This window comes from Engystomops pustulosus, chromosome 6 (assembly GCF_040894005.1).
Source record: "Engystomops pustulosus chromosome 6, aEngPut4.maternal, whole genome shotgun sequence".
NCBI lineage: Eukaryota > Metazoa > Chordata > Amphibia > Anura > Leptodactylidae > Engystomops > Engystomops pustulosus.
Genome location: NC_092416.1, coordinates 129,901,402 through 129,922,629, shown reverse-complemented (window position 1 = coordinate 129,922,629; position 21,228 = coordinate 129,901,402). Strand labels below are relative to the sequence as shown.

Below are 21,228 nucleotides of genomic sequence, written 5' to 3'. Positions count from 1 at the left end.
GGAAGGCCCACTTCAAGGACCTGAGAAGATCTCTGGCTCCATAGGGGGTGTCCATCAACTAACACACCTTAGCCTAAGTGACTCCAGGACTTTTTGCAGAGTATCCTTCACTTTTTGCATAACCAATATGTCAGTTATGGACAGTCATGGAGTTATGATCCATCCCAGCCCAAGGCTGAATGCAAATTTGGAATCTAGACTGCAAAGGAAACGCCATACCTTTGTCTCAATTTGTGATAGCATACGTAGACACAGAGATATAAATAACTCTCAATAGGAACATAGTATGTTGGCATTTCTGGTCACAATGTAATCCAGGGATTCATACGGATACATTGAGACCAGAGCCCTAACTCCATGACTTGCTATTGAGAACCTAAAACACCTCCAAGGTTCTGGATCTGATGCAAGGTAGGTGGGTTCCTAGAGGGTGTGAAGGGGTGTATCTGCACCTAATAAAATCAGCACACCCCTTGTGTCCACATGGCCTTTTGCCTGGGGACATTTTTTAGCATCATCAAGAGCAGGAAAGATCAACAAGTGCAGATTAACCTCATTCTCCAATTAGCACAAAGTAATTAATTTGTTAGTACTACACTCATATATCTACTCTGCTAATATATATATATATATATATATATATATACACACACGCATTGGGGAGGGGCAGATTGTGTAATGTCAGTAGACAAAAGTTCACAGTACAGAGGAAAAATAAGGGCTTTGCCCGAGAAGAATAGGGATGGGAAAAGGATTATCTACAAGCTGATCACCTGGAAACTGGGAAATTAAGGCCATTTTGAAGCTGTAGGTACAGTAGGGGGGAGTTTGGCAAGTCCGGCCTGGGATGTCCTGGTTCACATACTTTTGTTTGTCGTGTGTGGGAATGAATGCCATACTCGATAATAACTGTCAATATGGTAGAGTTTTTATTATGTCCTGTGACGTACGGGGCTTGGGCAAGCGTCAAGCTGTGTTCAATTGCATAAAAGACCATTCTGCTTCCGTGGTAGGGCTGCAGGAGACATATCTCACGAAGGAGACAGTGCGAGGGCTTAATAGAGCGTGGGTTGAGCATAGTTTTCATGCTTACCATACCTCTTATTCTACGGGAGTTAGTTTGTTGATTAATAGGTCAATACCATTTATATGCCATTCATCTTTTTCAGATCCAGGGGGTAGATATGTCGGGGTTCACTGCAAGTTGTATAAATGGGATTGTGTGCTAGTCGTCCTGTATATTCCGCCTCCATATTCTAGCACACACCACCGCTTTACCCGGGGCCCAGTACTCAAAATGGGTGATTTTAATATGGTATTAGATGAAGGGGTGGAAAGATTCCCAAATGACAAAGGCAGACGAGTGGGTGGGCTTACATCTCTGGGACGTTGGTGTTCAGAAATGGGTATGCATGACATTTGGAGAGAAAGTAATGTAGAAATGCATCAATACTCTTGTGTCTTCTCCACCTACGGATCCTTGTCCCGTATTGACAAGATGTTGGGCTCTTCAAGTATGTTGCCTAGAGTCCAGGATGTTTCCTATCTTTCACAGAGCTTGTCAGACCACTCTCCAATGTTAGTTAAAGGGGTATTCCAGGAATAAGCATAATTCATATACAAATGGGTACTCAAAATATAAGCTAATGTGTAATTAGTTGTTATTTAAAATTTTGCCCCCCTTAGCAGAAAATGCTGCTCAAATAGGCTGTAATGAAGAATTAAAATGGTACTGGCCCTTTAATCAGTCCGTTTATTTCCTCCGCGCGGTCCATTGGAGAGCATACACAGGACAGAAGATGGCCGCTGGTCACATGTCTACATCACATGTCCTGCACCTGCCTGGGAAGGTCATGTGATCACTACCAAGTTTGACTGTAGTCGGTTGGTTGCAGTGCATACAGTATGATCAGTGTTGTGGTGATGGCAGTTACACATCATTACCAAGGTAACAGAGCAAGAAAGTCTGTTATATCATTGCCGGGAGCAGAGGATAATAGGGAGGAGGAGTTACTGAGAACTAAAGGATCATGGGACTTGTAGTTTCCAGTGGCGGCCATCTTAGTGATAACTCCAACTACTTTAGAGAGGCCATAAATTTAGTAAATCATAAAATCAAACTATTTAAGCTCCGTTTTGTGACTATTGACATTGAGTATTGTTGTATTCATTTATTCATATCATCATGGGTTTTTGTGTCAGATGTTCATATTCCCGGAATACTCCTTTAAGATACAATGTGAAGGGTTGGGGGGGGGGATGGCAGACTTAACTGGCGCCTGAATGCGTTTTGGTTGCAATTGATTGATGTGGTAAGTGTAAAAGAGAGATTGCTTCAGTTTCTAGAATTCAATCAGGAGTCAAGTGTGTAAGAGAATTTTATGGGACGCAATGAAGATGCAGTTAAGGGAAATATTTAAGGGTGAGATCAAGAAAGTTAAGAATAAATCCAGGTAGAAACAGTCGAATAACATCAGTTGGAACAAGCTGACAATAGGAGGATGTTCTTTAAAGAAAATTCTATACAGAGTGGGAGCAGATGGGAAGGCTATTGGCCAGAATGGCTCAGGCACAGAAAGATCGCTCCTATGTGTATGGAGCACAGGGGGTGGACGGGGGCTTGGTAGAAGACACTAGGGGGATTGTGGATGTTTTTGAAAATTTCTATAAAACCCTGTATACTTCTAGGGCGACTTATTTGAGTGGAGGATCAATCTGGTTTCTGTATAGGGCACCGTTAGCTATTGTGCGGGTGATTGGGACAATGTCACCTAAGTTCAGTCTAGAGCGGGGCACACGGTAAGGCTGCCCGCTATCGACGCTATTATTCGCCATGGTTATCGAGCCACTAGCATGTATATTAAGTCAAAATTCAGACATGCAGGGTTTCCGGTATAGAGGGGATGAAAGAGTTGCTCCATACGCAAACAATTTGCTTTTGTTTCTCTCGAATGTACAGCGGTCTCTTCCAGTGGCAATGGAACTTATTTCTGGATTTGGAACCTACCGTATATGCCGGCGTATAAGACGACCTGGTGTATAAGACGACCCCCCTACTTTCCTGTTTAAAATATAGAGTTTAAGATATATTCGCCGTATAAGACTACCCCTTTTCCAACGCATACAGTAGTATACAGCACAGCCCCCAGTAGTATACAGCACTGTCCCCAGTAGTATACAGCACAGCCCCCAGTAGTATACAGCACTGCCCCCAGTAGTATACAGCACTGCCCCCAGTAGTATACAGCCTAGCCCCCAGTAGTATACAGCCTAGCCCCCAGTAGTATACAGCACAGCCCCCAGTAGTATACAGCACAGCCCCCAGTAGTATACAGCACAGCCCCCAGTAGTATACAGCACTGCCCCCAGTAGTATACAGCACTGCCCCCAGTAGTATACAGCACTGCCCCCAGTAGTATACAGCACTGCCCCCAGTAGTACACAGCACAGCCCCCAGTAGTATACAGCACAGCCCTCAGTAGTATACAGCCTGCCCCCAGTAGTATACAGCCTAGCCCCAAGTAGTATACAGCCTAGCCCCCAGTAGTATACAGCCTAGCCCCCAGTAGTATACAGCCTAGCCCCCAGTAGTATACAGCACAGCCCCCAGTAGTATACAGCACAGCCCCCAGTAGTATACAGCACTGCCCCCAGTAGTATACAGCACTGCCCCCAGTAGTATACAGCACTGCCCCCAGTAGTATACAGCACTGCCCCCAGTAGTACACAGCACAGCCCCCAGTAGTATACAGCACAGCCCCCAGTAGTATACAGCACAGCCCCCAGTAGTATACAGCCCAGCATTAAAAAAAAAAATAAACATATACTCACCCCGATGCTCCCTCGATGTCCGCGCCGTCTTCTTTCTTCTGCCGGGCGCCGCCATTGATCTTCCCCGGCAGGCGCCTAGTATGACGCGCCGCTGCTGACGTCATACTAGGCGCCGACCCGGGGAAAGACATGGCGGCGCCCAGCAGAAGAAAGAAGACGGCGCGGAAGACTGAAGACAGCACAGCGCGGAAAAGCTCAAAAAGCTGCCGGCAGCCTCAAAATGACATCGGGGGGAAAATACTCACCCTCCGTTGGCCCCGATGTCATTTTGAGGCTGCCGGCAGCTTTTTGAGGCTGCCGGCAGCCATCGCTGTGCAAACACCCGCGATCGGTGCTAGCACCGATCGCGGGTGTTACCGGTAAGCCTTTGCTGCAATATGCAGCAAAGACTTACCGGCTATGGAGAGGGCTCAGCCCGTGAGCCCTCTCCATGCAGCGCGATCCGACCGCGATCGTCTTATACGCCGTCATTACCGGCGTATAAGACGATTACCGGCGTATAAGACGACCCCAGAGAAGACAGAAGATTTTTCTGTCTTCAAAAGTCGTCTTATACGCCGGTATATACGGTACTCTGGTTTGTGAATTAATTGGTCGAAATCTGCAATGCCGCTGCTGTCCCCCAGAGTCTGTTCTCAGATGCAGGGAGAGGATATCCCCTTAGTGGAGACAATTAAATATCTGGGCCCGAGGGTGCTGAGACATTTTAGTGAACGACTGTCACAGGCTGAAGCCTTGGAAGCTGGTGTGTTGGGAAGGCTGGCTTTTCACAGCCCCACTTTTGCATTGATGCAGAAGATCTGGGGGATGTATAGGAAGTTGTTGGCGATAGGGCCATGGACTAAACACACTCCATTGTGGGATAATCCTTATCTGGGGGAGGTGTACATTCTAGAGGCTATGCAGGTCTGATGAAGGAAAAGTGTGCGGCGTCTGAAGCAGCTTTATGGGGATAATATTTTGAAGTCTTTTCAAGCATTGAGAGAAGAATTTGACATACCACATTCAGTGTTTTTTCAATACTTGCAAATAAGGCATGCTCTGCAAGCACAGTTGGGTCAGGGGGAAGTTTCATTCTCATCTCTGGGGGTGATGATGCATGCTGCATCTATGAGGGGTTTAATATCTATATCATATAGAGAAATACTGGATAAAATATTGGGGGATCAGATGGCAGTGGTCCGTGGGAAATGGGAGGATGATGTGGGGCCCCTTTTGGATGAGGAATGGGAAAATGTGGTAGCATCCCCTATTGTGCTGTCCCTGAATGTGGCTCAGAGGAGATCGCAACTTTTTCTTATACACAGGGTACACTCGACTCTGTTGGTGCTTAGATGATTGTTCCACACAGCATACTTTTACATATGGCAATTATTTGGGGGGTTAATGGCGCCTCGTCATGTGTCTATGACACATGGTGAGGCGTTAATGTAACCTCTGGCGAGAGCTGTCTAGAAGGAAACCCTTTAACCATAATCAAGGCCACTGGAGAACTGTACAAAAGACGGACTCAGCCCACAAACTCTTTAGGGAATCCAAATTCCTCAAGAACCAACCACAAATAGGGCCATTCCAGAGTCAAAGACTTTGGCCCTTGACCCTACGTTATCATGGGCCGCATGGAGATTCAAGAACCGCCTGCTCAGATTACGGGCAGTAGACTTCACTGGCATGTTACCGTTTTGGTCAGGGACAATTATCAATAGGATAATGGAGATAACTCTAAGCACCAAAACCTTGGCTAAGATTCAGAAAGTTTGGAGTGGAGGAGAAGTCTGCCTCAAATTCTTCGCTGTATTGTTTGCACAACATGGGAGCCAGAAGGACAGTGCGCTGCTTATAGAATTCAGCCGGTAGGGGATTTCCAGGGGATTTCCATTTAGGTAAGGCCGCGCTATCCTCGGGGAAAAGGATGGGTGAGGATGCAAGGAATTCAGCCGTCTCTCAAGTTGTCACATTGAGTATAAGGTATAAAAGGTATTGAGTAAAAGTTATCCTGCCAGAGGGGGCACACACCAGTAGGTCAGTGTGCATGGTTAACAATCCTTGATCCTGGTGATAGATGTCCTTTAAAGGTAATCTGCCCCCAGTTTCACGTCTTATGTGTCCATGAACAATAAAAAATATTATAGTATTAATGGATACAAGTTCAAGATCCTGGCAGGGTGTACAGATAGGGGCACATTTACTAAGGGCATTGCGACACAATTTTGTTGGACTGTGCACGTTCCTCTGGGCTAAAACGGCTTGCACTGGTATTAAAGAAGTGTCTGCGCCGCTTTTGTGTCACCACGGGACCCATTTGTGGCGCAGCTGCGTTGGCCTCCACGCAACACAAATTAGTGTAACAAGCCATCGGTCAGTCCGACTATTTTGGACCCAGCGCTGCATTTAACTTGCAAATTGTGCTGCACGCCATATGTTAAAGGTGCACCACAAAAAAGATGGTGAACTCTGTCGGGCCATTGCGGGGGGGACCACCAGATTCATGATTTCTGGCTGTCGATGTTAGTGAATCGCCGCACCCAGCATTTTACACGAAAATAGCACTTTTAGTGCAGTTTCCGACTTTTTAAGTAAATGTGCCTGGCTGATGAGGTAAAAGACATTTCAAGAAAGCAGTGCAGAACTATTAATAGATAGATCATTTTTGAAACAGCACACCGTTGCGAATCCATTGAAAGGATTCTAGTTAACATTTTAATGTCAGGGTCTCTCAAACGAATGCACAATAGATGGTGCAAAGTGTAGATTGTATTTTTTTCCTTTATTTTTACTCCCCGCTTTTAAAATAAATAGACAGCATTAGCTAAATAACCATAAAATATTATTTTTTATTACATACCTTGTGATTATCTAAATGAGCAGAGAGACAGGGATATGTAAAAACACTATAAAACAACAAGAACACTAATCAGTAGGGAATGTTGCATACAATAAATGCAGGTCTATTTTTTCATCTATGGCTGATTATTAATATTATTATTGAACAGTCACTTAGAAATTAGTCATTAATTATACATGTGTAAACCTGCCATTAGGTTTGCACAGCCAGTGTGCTGTCGAGCTGACTGATGCTGTTCTGGATTCTGAAACTCTTTGTGGATGTTTCCAGGGTGGAAATACAAAAAGACACATGCCAGCACCAGTCTAGTGGACTATCACTATAATTAAGCATGCAATAACAGGCATAAATAACGGCAAATATTATTTTTAAGTATGATGTAAATAGAAGTTACCTTCTTTTATCGCCCAGCATGCCATTTACCATATTAAGGAACTTTCTACAATCCTAAATAAATATGAATTACAAACTATAGTTACATATAGTTCCTATTATAAAATAGCTGTATTTTATAGTTAACCCTACATTGATACATACAGTTTCAAACTCTGAGTCCTTTATTCCCTTGAAAGCAGTGGTTATATAGTCCATTGGAAACCATTGGCTTGCCAGCTCCCGTCGTTCAGCCTCTGAGGTCATTCTGCACAAAGCCTCTGTAATAGCTACTTGTAAATCATAATCTATAAAACAAAATTATCATACAACAGAGATTTTATTTATTAACATTAGTACCTACATTGTTACAATTGCAGTCACCACCCCATTTATCTAATAAGCACAAGAAACCAGTAAAAAGGAAATGTAGCATTGATATTGTCTGAGGAAACATACAGACAATGCCTGCTTTAGGGGCTCCTGCAACTTTATTCTTTCTATTTTATTTTGTTCTCACTATACAGGTTTGTCTTAAACATACAGGCGGAGGGGGGACCATTTTAAGTGTTGGCTGCAAGACTTATCATATCCTCATCCTCTCTTACAAAGCTTTACAGTTGAAGGTTACTGCTCCTGAAGTCACTGGGCAGGAACGTATGTAACTAGTAAAGAAGACTTGTTGTGCTGCTATAGAAAGCTTCATTATTTACTTCCAGTGGACAGAAATCCGACCATGGACACACAGGTGCACATCTCTGATTACTCTCTATGATACTAACGAGCTGTGCACCTGTGTGATCATGGGCAGATTGCGGTCCACTGGAAGTAAACATAGAAGCTTTCTATAGAATGACAGCAAGCAGAGATCTAGAAAACCGTAAAAAATTGATACAGAAAGTATATTGAAAAATTGTATTGTTTTTCATCATACAAACTATAAAATTAAATTGCTGAAGTGGGAATACCCCTATAAGCACAATAGGCTTGCATCAACTTCAAAAGTAGGGGCCATAGAAAGACAACCCTGCAGCACTCATTTTACAGTTCCATAAAACTCAGAAAGCTCTGTTCAGTCCAATGTATAATAACATTGTTTCAGGTCATTATACAACATGTAATTCTTGTTTTCCAACCTCAATTAGCCTATATCCCTAAGGCTGGCAGCACACGTGGCGTTTTGAATTAGTTTTTAGGTCGTTTTTAAGCAGTCTGTTAAAAACCGCATGCGTTAAAAAACGCATCTGTTTATGACCCGTTCTAATTGAGATAATGGGTAAAACGGGTTAAAAAACGGATGCGTTTTTTAACGGACTGCTTAAAAACAGCCCAAAAACGGGTTCATAACGCCACGTGTTCCGTCGGCCTTAGGCCTCATGCACATGACTGTATGCATTTTGCAGTCCTGTTTTTGCAGCGGTTTTTCGCCGGCAAAAATGGGTTTTGTCACCTGGATGTAAAACGTTTGTCACATTAAGTGAGATGTATCCACAAAAATAATATGATGGGCTGGCATCCACATGACCTGGTCTCCTGGGCAACCCACCGCAAAAATAGGCCACATGCGGTGGGCACCACTGTGAGACCATACCACAAAACATAAAAAAAATTAGAACTTGTTCTATATTATGGGTTGCAGTTTCACGGCCATATTCATGGTGCTGTAATAAATACCTATAGATAGCCGTGAATCAATGATGCCATGTTTTGGATGCAAAAATAATGGTTGTGTGCATTAGGCCTAATTCTAGCATATTATTATAAATTTCAGTTTTATCAGAGTGATACAAGTTTTATGCATTTACCAATATAATTGATTATAGTTTATTATTTACTTTTCTGTTAAAATAGGCACCAATTATTTAAGTGATTAAAATATATGAAATATAAGAATGTATTATGAGTATAAATTCAAAAGGATCAGTCTTTATCAAAATCTCTGAAAAAGTGAAGGTAGAAAAGTTAATCTTACCTCCTGCATCTAGAATTTGTTTACTCATTGCTGACCTGCACAATGACAAGTATGAAAAACACAACATTTACTTAGCTGAAAAGATGGATTGTATTTCATTATACAATTTTAATAGAATTGTTTGCTAGTATTACCAATTGCCAGTGTTAATGGGGTTTTCCCACTAAAGAAAGTCCTAATTTCTTAACCCCTTACCAACGTGCGATGTATCAATATGTCACACGCTGCGGGTGTATGGAGAGAGCTCAAGAACATATAGATGCCATCATCTTGGATTCGTTCGCCGCCCCCTGGGAAGTTATCGGGTACCGATCGGAACCCAGAGATGCCATAGCAGTGATCGGTGCCCCCCCGAAAACGGTTCGGGGGGCCCAATTGTGGGGAACGACCCCCAAAAGGCAAGTTAAATGTCGCGGTCGCTCTGACCGTGGCATTTAACGGGTTAAACACCCGCGATCGGAGCCCACTCCGATCGCAGGTGTTACACTGGGGTGTCGGCTATATGTTACAGCCGGCACCCGGTGTTTTCCCATGCCGGTTCGGCTCAGATCTTGGGCGGAACCGGCATCGGCTCTGCGTCCGATATATATCTGACGCTGAGCGCTAAGTCATTGCAGTTAAACCTGTAAGTGAAAATAGTGCACAAATTATGGATTTTTGAAGGTGGGGAGTGATAAATGAAAACTCGTTAATGGAGATCCGCAGTGTAACTTCCTAGTCTATGGGCAGGCATCATAATTTACATTTAGAGTAGTAAGAAGAACTAGCAAGATTTACATGTAAGGCTAAATTCACACTAACATTCAAATCTCTGTTAAAAAAAGAACAACGTTTTAATGTATCAATTACGGTAACAATCTCATTGACATTAATGTAAATTTTGTGTCACCTGTTATGTTATTTATGCAGTTATCTGTTATTCAAGCGTTTTTTGAACTGAAAAAATGACGGTGGCTGCAGTACGTTTTCTCAAAAAAAAAAAAAAAACACATGCATAATAGATGCTTAACTGACCTCAACGGATTACATAAAATTTACATTGATGTCAATGGGATTTTTAACTAATATGTTACACCTCCGTTCTTTACTTTTTTTTAACAGAAGTAAGGAATGGAGGTTTATATGGTAGTGTAAACTTAGCCTAAATATTCAGAACACACAACATATTAAACACAACTACACCAAAAGCATCTGGTCATAACATTTTAACCAACGCTACACCGCTGTAAATGTCAAAGGCAATTAACTTTTTTGGCCACTTAATTGGATGGGGTTAACAGATTTAGTTGTTGGAGCATTTAGGGATGCATAGAGCAGGGTCAGGACATAGTGCTCAGAAATCTTCTCAGAAATAGAGATGGCCAGGGGAAGAGAGGTTGGGGGTGGTTGTGGGGAATGTATCAATTTGTCTATGCCAAAAATCTGGAGTAATTTGCACCTGAAATGCCATGGGCCACATTTACTGGGGGTTTTTATATCATTTTAGGATGTTTTCCAACTCCACTAAAAGAGGGTTGTGTCCTCTGTAACTAGGAGGCATGTCTGGACACAAAATAGACCGTGCCCCTGTCGGGCAGTAAGCTAGAACCAGACACAATGATAAATCTGACGCAGAAGAGAACTGTATAGTTGTACATAGTTGCAATGAAGGGTGTATAAAGAGGGCTCACGGGCTGAGCCCTTTACATACATACGTGGGGTTTGCTGCATATTGAGGGTGTTAACTCCTTGATTGGTGTCGGTGAAGACGCCTGTGGCATTTGTTGAGATCGACCCTCCCCCTGATGTCACTGGGGGAGGCAATAGGTTGCCATGACCATGTCAGACCCAATGCTGTATGGCTTCAGTAGATTCGTTACAATGAGCAAGTGGCTCACTGTTATCAATCCTATGTAAAACGCCAAATACTGTAATACAGTAGCATTGGAGTATAAGATAGGAAGATCAGACTATCTAGGGTTAAAGTACCCTAGAAGGTCTAAGAAATAGTAAAAAATAAATTAATTAAAACATTTTTAAAAAAAAACAATGATAAAATATAAAAACTTCAAATCACCCACTTTTAACTAGAACTCATAAAAAAACTTAAAAAAAACCCAGTAAAAATATCAAACATGTTAGGTATCGCCACGTGCCAAAATGCCTGATCTATCAAAATATTAAAACGGTTATTACCAGCGGGAACCACATAATGGAAAATATTGTCCAAATCAGCCGAAACGTGACTTTTACACCATTTTATAACATAAAACACATAAAAAAGGTAATTAAAGGTGATCAAAAGGTTGCATAATGGTAGCAATGAAAATGTCAGCTCATCTTGCAAAAAATGACACCTCATACAGCTCCATACACCAAAGTATGAAAAAGTTATTAGGGTCAAAAGATAGCAAAACAAATTTTTTTTTCGTACTCAGTGTGGCACATTTTTTAAGGGCTGTGCTCCAGTTTTCTGTCAGACTTTGCATGTTCTTTTAGGTGCAAACTCCTTGCACAGGTATTTAAGAAGTGCCTGTACCACAATTGTGTCACACGCAACCCTTTTGTGGCGCAGCTGCACTAGGCAACATGCAACACAAATTAGGGGCGTTCCAGTGCTCAGCCGGACCGTGCGCCAGATTTATCATGGAAGTCCGACAGAAATATGTTGCACGCCCTATACAAAAAAGTTGGTGCACTCTGTGTGCAGGGAGAGCCAGATTCATGAAGAACGGGCCTACTCTTAGTAAATGTGCCCCATAGTTTTAATTTGTGAAAATGTATCAAAACACAATAAAACCTATATAAATGTGGACAACATTGTGTGGTGAAAAGAAAAAATAGAGCTGGCACTCACCATAAAAATTCAAGTCTTTATTCCGCAATTTTTCATAAAAACAGTGCTGCAGGAGGGAAGAATATAGCAGGAACCCACAGAAGGCGACGGCCTGTTTCGCGCTTACACGCGCTTAATCTTGCCGACTTGCCGGCGTCCTCACCTGAACTTTAATTGGGAACTTCGGTCAAGGTAACTAAGCAACCGATACACACTAGCTGATTGGTTTAAAGGTAAGAATAGGACATACGGATGAAATGCATCTGAACATCGGGAACAAACAGCTATATTGGAGGTGGGACAAGGAACTAAACATATATATAATAACAAATTAATTCTCAATGCATGCAGAGTCACAAACGGAGACAAAAGCACGCAATTAGTTGAATATACAAATAATAGAAAAGAAAAAATCAATCAATTAAATAACAATGATCAAAAAACATTACAAAAAGGAGATTATAAAAAAGAGACTGCAGAAAAAAAGAGAAAAAGAAATTACAAAAAAGCCCCCATTTTGTTCTTCTCATTCAAGCCTTGTGGACCTAAAGCATTGGTTTTGATAATCCACGAGGCGTCAAAACCAATGCTTTAGGTCCACTAGGCTTGAATGATAACAGCATAATGAAGGCTTTTTTGTAATGTTTTTTTCTGCAGTCTCTTTTTTATAATCTCCTTTTTGTTATGTTTTTTGATCATTTTTATTTAATTGACTGTTCTTTTCTTTTCTATTATTTGTATATTTAACTAATTGCGTGCTTTTATCACGGTTTGTGACTTAATTTGTTATTGTATATATGTTTAGTTCTACGAACTTGTCACACCTCCAATATAGCTGTTTGTTTCCAATGTTCAGAGGAACAAAAAAGTTTTTCCTTGGTGTCCTCTGCACTTTGGATGCATTTCATACGTACGTCCTATTCTTACCTTTAAACCAATCAGCTAGTGTGTATCGGTTGCTTAGTTACCTTGACCGGCGTTCTCAATTGAAGTTCAGGTGAGGAAGCCGGCAAGTCAGGAAAGATTAAGCGCGTGTAAGCGCAAAACGGGCTGTCGCCTTCTGTGGGCTCCTGCTATATTCTTCCCTCCTGCAGCAATGTTTTTATGAAAAATTGCGGAATAAAGACTTGGATTTTTATGGTGAATGCCAGCTCTTTTCTCCACAAAATGTTGTTTTATGTACTTCTTGGACTTTTTTGAGCTAGAGAAGCCCCTTTTTCCCTGATGTGTCTATGCTTTTAGATACCAAGATCGTGACCTGGATTGAGGGATATGATTTGTTTGGTCGCATAGATACAGTGCCCCTCTACTTCTCTTTTTTTCTCTGGACCTATATACCGTATATGCTCGAGTATAAGCCGTCCCGAGTATAAGCCGAGACCCCCAATTTTACCACCAAAAACCGCGAAAAACTACTGACTCGAGTATAAGCCGAGGGTGGGAAATGCATTGGTCAAACCCCCCCAGCCTGCCAGTCCCCAGTAGTATACAGCCTGCCAGTCCCCAGTAGTATACAGCCTGCCAGCCCCCAGTAGTATACAGCCTGACAGCCCCCAGTAGCATACAGCCTGCCAGCCCCCAGAAGAATACAGCCTGCCAGCCCCCAGAAGAATACAGCCTGCCAGCCTCCATGTAGTATTTAGCAGCCCCTATTAGTATACAACAGCCCCTAGTAGTATACAGCAAGCCCCTAGTAGTATACAGCAAGCCCCTAGTAAAATACAGCAAGCCACTAGTAGTATACAGCAGCCCCTAGTAGTATACAGCAAGCCCCTAGTAGTATACAGCAAGCCCCTAGTAGTATACAGCAAGCCCCTAGTAGTATACAGCAGCCCCTAGTAGTATACAGCAGCCCCTAGTAGTATACAGCCAGCCTGCCCCCACGGCCCTTAAAAAAATAAACGTAAATACTCACCCTCCAATGTCAGAGCGGCTTACCGATGTCCCCGATGTCAGCGCGTCCCGTCTTCTTTCTTCTCCGCGGCTCCTCTTCTCTTTCTACCGGTATGGACGCGGCTATGTTTTCTTCTAGCATGCGCATACTATGACGCGGCCGCTGCTGACGTCATAGTATGCACAGCCAAGAAGAAAACATGGCCGTGTCCATGACAGAAGAAAGAAGAGAGAAGAGGAGCCGCGGAGAAGAAAGAAAACAGGACGCGCGGACATCGGGGACATCGGTAAGCCCGACATCTGAGGGTGAGTATTTAAATGTATTTTTTTTTAGTGGGTAATTTTTTTTTTGTAATAGACTCGTGTATAAGCCGAGGGGACGTTTTTCAGCACATTTTTTGTGCTGAAAAACTCGGCTTATACACGAGTATATACGGTAAATGTGGTATCACCGTGATCGTACCGAACCAAAGAATATAGTAGATGTATCATTTGGAGTGCACAGTGAAAGTCGTAAAAACTGAGACCACAAGAAAGTGACGCAAATGCGTTTTTATTTACCAGTTTCGCCACATTTGGAATTTTTACTGACTTCCCTGTTCACAACATGGAATATATAATTCCAGAGAAGGAATATAGAATTTTACTGAGAAGTAAAATTTGTAAGGCAGAAAATAAGCCCTCACAAAGCTCTGTACACGAAAAAATTAAAAAGTTATAGATTTTTGAAGGTAGGTAGCGAAACATCAGCGAAAAAAAGAGGACCTGTCACCTGAAAATGACCCCCACCAAATGTGTCCCCCCATAATCCTCTCGCCAGCCCCTTTCTCCACAGCTAGTTTTTACGCAATATATGCAATGCTGCCGGCTTCTCCTACAGGCCCGCTGACAGGGGCGTGCTGGGGGTGTGTCGGCCTGCCCCCTAATGAATAAGGCCGACTGCCAGGACACAAGATACGAGAATCTGACCTCTTATTTAGTAAGATGTAGGATCGGTTTAAATCAACTTACCACACATAAAAAATTTTTAAAAACTGGCTGGGGAGAGGATTATGGGGGGGGGTACATTTGGTGGGGGTCATTTTCGGGGTGACAGGTCCTCTTTAAGGGGTTAATACATCTCCCCCAGTGCACAGCAGTGTAGGAGGAACTACACCACACCAGATTAACCCCACCATATTTAGGACTTTATGGACAGATCCAATGGCAAACAAAACTACTGACCGAGGAAATTGCAGCTTTGGTCGTCTGTCAACTTGCACTTCAGAAACCTTTTGTACAAGGCCCAATTAATCGGCCCCGATATATACAGAGTTTATAATTGCCATCTTATGTACTTACATAGTGGTCATCATCTCCTTAGTGAAGATTAACCTTTTCCTGGTCTCACGAGGGATTGTGTCGAGCATAAGATTCAGTTTCCGTACAGCCTACAAAAAAAGTAAGCTTCTGAAATATGGCTTCATGATTATACAGTCTGGATATGAAATAATTTCTCATCATATTTACTGGGTGACAGTGATGATGATGTTGCAAAATGGTTGCTGCCACTAAGAATGAAACACTAACAAACAAGTGTTATTTATCAAGAAAGTCACAATTTGTGGCACACAACTAGAAATTGTGAATTTTACCCCCCCCCCTCCCACTCAAGCCACCTAAATGTGGAAAGGTGTGAAGTTGCCCGTGACAAAGTGAGCTTACACACTGGCTCATCAGCTGCTGCCTGCCCTTGATCATCAGGACTTGGCGTAGATTTAGCAGGCCGCACGGTCACTGCATGTATACTAAGAGGTCAAAACCTTTCGATTTCCGGTAAGTTGATAGGGGCTGGGGGAACATAAAGCGTTGGTACACATTGCCCCAGCACTTGATAAAACTCCCTATTGTGCTAAACCAGTTTGCACAACAGTATGAGAAACAATAAAAGGGAAGAACTGTAAGGTAACCTGTCACCAGGGACCTAATTTTCACTAAAGACAGGTTTCAGAAGCCCATTACAGATGCATTGCAAATATGTCTTTCTGCCTTCTCTAAGCACTGACACAGTATCCCTGGGGCTGGCTTTGGTTTGCATTCATTTCATAAAACAACATGTGACTTATGTGTGTGCTGCTCACTCCTCAGCTCTCAACCCCTAACTTTGTGCTCCTGTACAGCTCCTCCCTCCCCCATTGATGTCAGCTCACCAGGCTATGAGCTGTGTAAAGGAGCAGCTGTACACTAAAAAAACACATATGTCCATCAAGTTCAACCAAGGATGGGAAAGGAATTCTGTTATCTGCATTCTGTTATCTATATTCCCCAATCACCAAAATATTCTATAAAAATAACATAAGCACAAAACAAATACTTCTCATAATGCTAAACCATTACCTCTTGCTTGATAAAAGCACTGATTGATTTATCTGCCACCAAACTGCAAGCTTTCAAAATAAAATTTTCAAGTACTTGCATTTTACCTACAATAAAAATATTAAAGTCAAAAACTTAATAAAGAAGTAAAAACAAACATTACATATAAATGAGTGACCTACTTACCACTACTGTTGTGGTCATGCACAGCCTGCAAAAAGTATGCAACATAAGTTATTCACCTGACAATTCTAGATGACCTCTCCTAAGGAAAGGTCATAAATGTTATACTCCTGCCATCCTCCACTAATGCTAAATGCACACCACTGCTTGTAATGTTCTTATTATATAAAAAAAAACGGTTTTAACACAAGCTAAGGGTACATTTACACTGCCGTTTGCCCGTCCGGGAGGTGACCCCTCCCCCCTCCATAGAGACAAGCATGCTCTATCTTTTCCCTGGGTCCACCATTGATGTCTATGGAATCGTATATATGTGGCCGCAAATTTGCAGCCGCATATACATTCCCCCCTAGACGGCCATCTGAAAGTATCCTTAATCCAGAAGGATAAGGAAAGATTTCTTTTCAACTTCCATTCCATGTAGGTTTATATGTATTATAAGCAACTTCCAGCATTTTCCGTTAAATGTAACTGCAATGAAATTCTGATTTGTAAAGCGCTATGGAATTTGATGGCGCTATATAAATAATGATTATTATTATATTATTATTAATAACAATGAATTTTGAAATGCATTACAAATGCATTGGCCAAAATACATGGGTTTTCAACAAAACGCATACACGTCATGTGACTGTGACCTAAAATAAAAATATCCACCTTATCTTTTCTCAAAAAAGTCATTGCTGCCATTATCCTCCTGGTTTTTGTACACTGACAACAATTGAAAGTACAGTAGTTCATCAGTGGTTATATTTGATATTTTTGTCATCCTGGTTCTTATCAGAAAATGGCAGAAAAATGGCACTGGAATACTACCAGCCACTGATTACGTGCTGCTCCAATGTACAGAGGAAATACTGGAATGACAGTGAGAGAACCAACACTGGATTTGGGGGAAATAAAATATGAATAAAGGCAGTCCCCGGGTTATGTACAGGATAGGTTCTGTAGGTTTGTTCTAAAGTTGAATTTGTATGCAAGTCCTAACTGTATTTTTTATAATTGTAACCCCAGTCAAATTTTTTTGGTCTCTGTGACAATTGGATTTAACCCCTTAAGGACGCAGGGTATTTTCGCTAATTTCTCGCTCTCCATCTTCAAAAATCCATAACTTTTTCATTTTTCCGTGTACAGAGCTGTCTGAGGGCTTATTTTGTGCGTAACAAATTTTACTTTCCCATGATGTTATTTATTATTCCATGCCATGTAGTGGGAAGCCGCAAAAAAATTCCAAATGTGGAAAAATTGAAAAAAACTGCTCAGTTTTTACGACTTTCACTCTGCGCTCCAAATAACACCTCTACTTTATTCTTTGGTTCGGTGCGATCGCGGTGATACCAAATTTATACAGGTTTTATTGCGTTTTAATACATTTTCAAAAATTAAACGAATGTGTACAAAAAAGAAAAAAAAAATGTTGCCATCTTCTGACGCGAATAACTTTTTCATACTTTGGCGCATGGAGCTGTGTGAGGTGTCATTTTTTGCGAAATGAGCCAACGTTCTCATTGCTACCGTTTTGAGGACTGTGCGACATTTTGATCATTTTTAATTACATTTTTTATGTCATCTAAAAAGGTGTAAAAGTCGCGTTTTGGACATTTGGGCGCCATTTGCAGTTCCGGAGGTCACCGCCGCCCGTAACCGTTTTTATATTTTGATAGATCGGGCATTTTGGGACGCGGCGATACCTAATGTGTCTGTGATTTTTACTATTTATTATATTTTATATCAGTTCTAGGGAAAGGGGGGTGATTTGAACTTTTAATATTTTATTATTTTTTTACATTTTTTAAACTTTTTTTTTTCTTTTTTTTCCCACTATTTCTTAGACCCTCTAGGGTACATTAACCCTAGATGGTCTGATCGCTCCTGCCATATACTGCAATACTGCTGTATCGCAGTATATGGCATTTCTGCTCACTATACATTACAATGAGCCACAGGCTCATTGTAATGCATATGCAGAAGCCATGTATCCTCGGGTCAAACGAAGACCCGAGGCTACCATGGCAACCGATCGCCGCCCCCCCGATGACGTTCGGGGGAGCGGCGATCGGAGGTAAGATGGCGGCGCCCATGCGCCGCCAAATTTAAAGTGCCGCCGGCGACTTTGCCGGCGGCAAAGAAAAGGTTAACACCCGTGATCGGTGCAAGCACCGACCGCGGGTGATAGCGATGGGTCTTTGCTGCGATATGCAGCAAAGCCCATCTCTGTATGAAGAAGGCTCAGCCCGTGAGCCTTCTTCATACAACCTTCACAGCTCCGTGGCGGATATATCCGTCACGGAGCGTGAAGGGGTTAAAAATCTTGGGTTGTCATAAAAACCAGGATTAACAATAAAGCTTAACTGCAGACACCTTTTGATAACTACCGTATCACAGCTGATCATTGTAGCCTAGGCTAAACTACAGTAAATTACCAACATCCAGAAGAAGTCGGGTGTTGTTAAGTAGGGGACCGCCTACTTAACAAAAGATTGGGGAACAGGATCACAAAAGACAACAGGAAACAAAACGTATATGCCCACGTGAACGGATGCCAAATGGATGTGAATAAAAATGGGTGCAGATATAAAAGGTAAATAAGATTGAAGTTTTTGACATATGAATGCCTGAATAAGTGTCACTTGTGAGTATGTTAAAGAGAACCTGTCATGCAAATTAACCCCTAGACCGAAAAATATTTTCATAAACTACCATTAGAAAGCATTGTCACCGATGAGCCATAATCGAATTCAGCTGTTCAGCTTATTCATAAATGCAGGAACAGCCACACCCCCCAGTGCTTGACTGACAGCCTGGTGCTGGCTCCTCTATGTGCTTCCTAGTGCTGGCTGCTACGCCCCCTGAAGTCTGTGTGTGTGTGTGTGTGTGTATGTATGAGATACTCCTATAGACATGACTGACGGCCCGTTTAATATTAAGACACTCCTGGTGCTGGCTCCTCTATGTGCTTCATAGTCTTGGCTGCTACGCCCCCTGCAGCCTGTGTGTGTGTGTATGAGATACTCCTATACACATGACTGACAGTCTATATAATGATGTGACACTCCTGGTGGTGCCTCCTCTATGTGCTTCCTAGTGCTGGCTGCTACGTCCCCTACAGCCTGTGTGTGTGTATGAGATATTCCTATACACGACTGACAGCCTGTATAATGATGTGACACTCCTGATGTTGTCTCCTCTATGTACTTCCTGGTTATGGCGGCCATGCCCCCTGCAGCCTGTGTGTGTATGAAATACTCCTATACACATGACTGACAGCCTGTATAATGATGTGACATACCTGGAGCTGGCTCCTCTAGGTGCTTCTTGTTGCTGGGCCCCATGCTGCCTGTGTGTATATGAAATACTCCTATACACATGACTGACAGCCTGTATAATATTGTGACACTCCTGGTGCTAGCTCCTCTACGTGCTTCCTGGTGCTGGTGCCCCCTGCAGCCTATGTGTGTATGAAATACTCCTATACACATGACTGACAGCCTGTATATTGATGTGACACTCCCTTTGGCTCCTCCATGTGCTTCCTGGTGCTGGCTGTCCCCTGCAGCCTGTGTGTGTATGAGATACTCCTATACACATGACTGACATCCTGTATATTGATGTGACAATCCTGGTGCTGACAGCTCTAGGTGCTTCCTGGTGCTGACATCCCCTGTAGCCTGTGTGTGTATGAAAGATACAACTACTTTAGGATGCAGCCATGTGTATGGGAGAAGAAAGCTGGTCAGGCACTTGTGTAGCTGGTGTCTGCCTCTCTCTCAAGCAGCAATTAAAGCACAAACACAGGTAATGCTTTACTATACATTACACAAAGACATGATCAGGGGGAGTAGAGGGGAGGGGTAACAGAGTTGACATCACTTTCCTAGGCTCATTTACATCACTTTGCCCAGGCTCATTTACATAATAAAGCTGCTCTGAAGGGTAGTGATGACAGAATTAGTTACAGAGACCTGATGAAAGGTGTCCTTTAAGTCTTACAAATGCAAAAACTGATGGAATAACAGAGGTTGAAACTTGCACTGATTTATACCACGAAGGTTAAGGCTGCATTCACTTGTGTGCTAGAATTGTGCTTTGAAGCGCATTTCAAACTCAACGGGGTTAGGGCTTGCATGTAATCAAAGCAAAACAGCAGCCATGCCCTAACACCGCTGTGTTTGAAATGCGCTTCAAAGCACAATTCTAGCCCACCAAGTGAATGCAGCCTTACCCTTCATGGTATCAGCCAGTGCAAGTTCCAACCTCAGTTATTCCATCACTTTTTGCATCTGTGAGGACTTAACTCCTACGTGCACCAGGACGTTATAATACATCCCTGCGGTAAGATACTTCCCGCACGTGGACGTTCTATAACGTCCCGCGGCTGTCAGCTGTATATTACAGCTGACACCGCGCTCTAACACCCGCGATCAGAGCCCATTGCGAATGTCAAGCATGACTGCTACGTGTAAGGGTCTTCCCCTTATGGATCGGATCCCCTTCTGGGCAGCCCCGACGTCTGCCAAGTGCTAAAATTGACACAATTTTTACCTAATTACTTTTAATTCAGTAAAATGGGGGAAAAAATGTAAAAAAACACCTATATAAATTATGTATTTTCGTAGTGGCGACCCATACAATAAAAATAATATGCTATTTTTATGGTATAGTAAACGGCCCAAAAAAACCCACAAAAAATTTTAATATAATTGTGTGTTATAACTTACTCTTGCACCCTGGCAAAATCCTGGGGTAGTCGCCGGGGTTGGGCTTTGGTTTGGATGCATTTCAAAAAACAACATGTGACTTCTCTGAGCTGCAGACTGCCTCCATCTTTGTGCTCCTGTACAGCACTGTCCCTCCTCCACTGATGTCATCTCACCAGGCTGTGACCTCTGAGAGAGAGCAGGAGGTGGAGCTGTAGGATCTGAGGATCTGAGCAATGAGAAACACAGACAAGCCACATGT

The 21,228-nt window shown here is 42.5% G+C and overlaps 1 protein-coding gene across 4 annotated transcripts in view; it reads right to left on the bottom strand.

The window, feature by feature from the left end:
* SYCP2 (synaptonemal complex protein 2) overlaps nt 1-21,228 on the bottom strand; it is a 152,008-nt gene that overhangs the window by 86,587 nt on the left and 44,193 nt on the right. For all 4 annotated transcript variants that reach the window (XM_072110997.1, XM_072110996.1, XM_072110998.1 and 1 more), the window contains exons 5-11: nt 16,270-16,294; nt 16,105-16,190; nt 15,070-15,158; nt 9,021-9,055; nt 7,214-7,356; nt 7,071-7,123; nt 6,677-6,722 (exon numbers count right to left, since the gene is read on the bottom strand). In XM_072110997.1, coding sequence (XP_071967098.1) covers nt 6,677-6,722; nt 7,071-7,123; nt 7,214-7,356; nt 9,021-9,055; nt 15,070-15,158; nt 16,105-16,190; nt 16,270-16,294 — 477 coding nt within the window. The remainder of the gene's footprint in view (nt 1-6,676; nt 6,723-7,070; nt 7,124-7,213; nt 7,357-9,020; nt 9,056-15,069; nt 15,159-16,104; nt 16,191-16,269; nt 16,295-21,228) is intronic.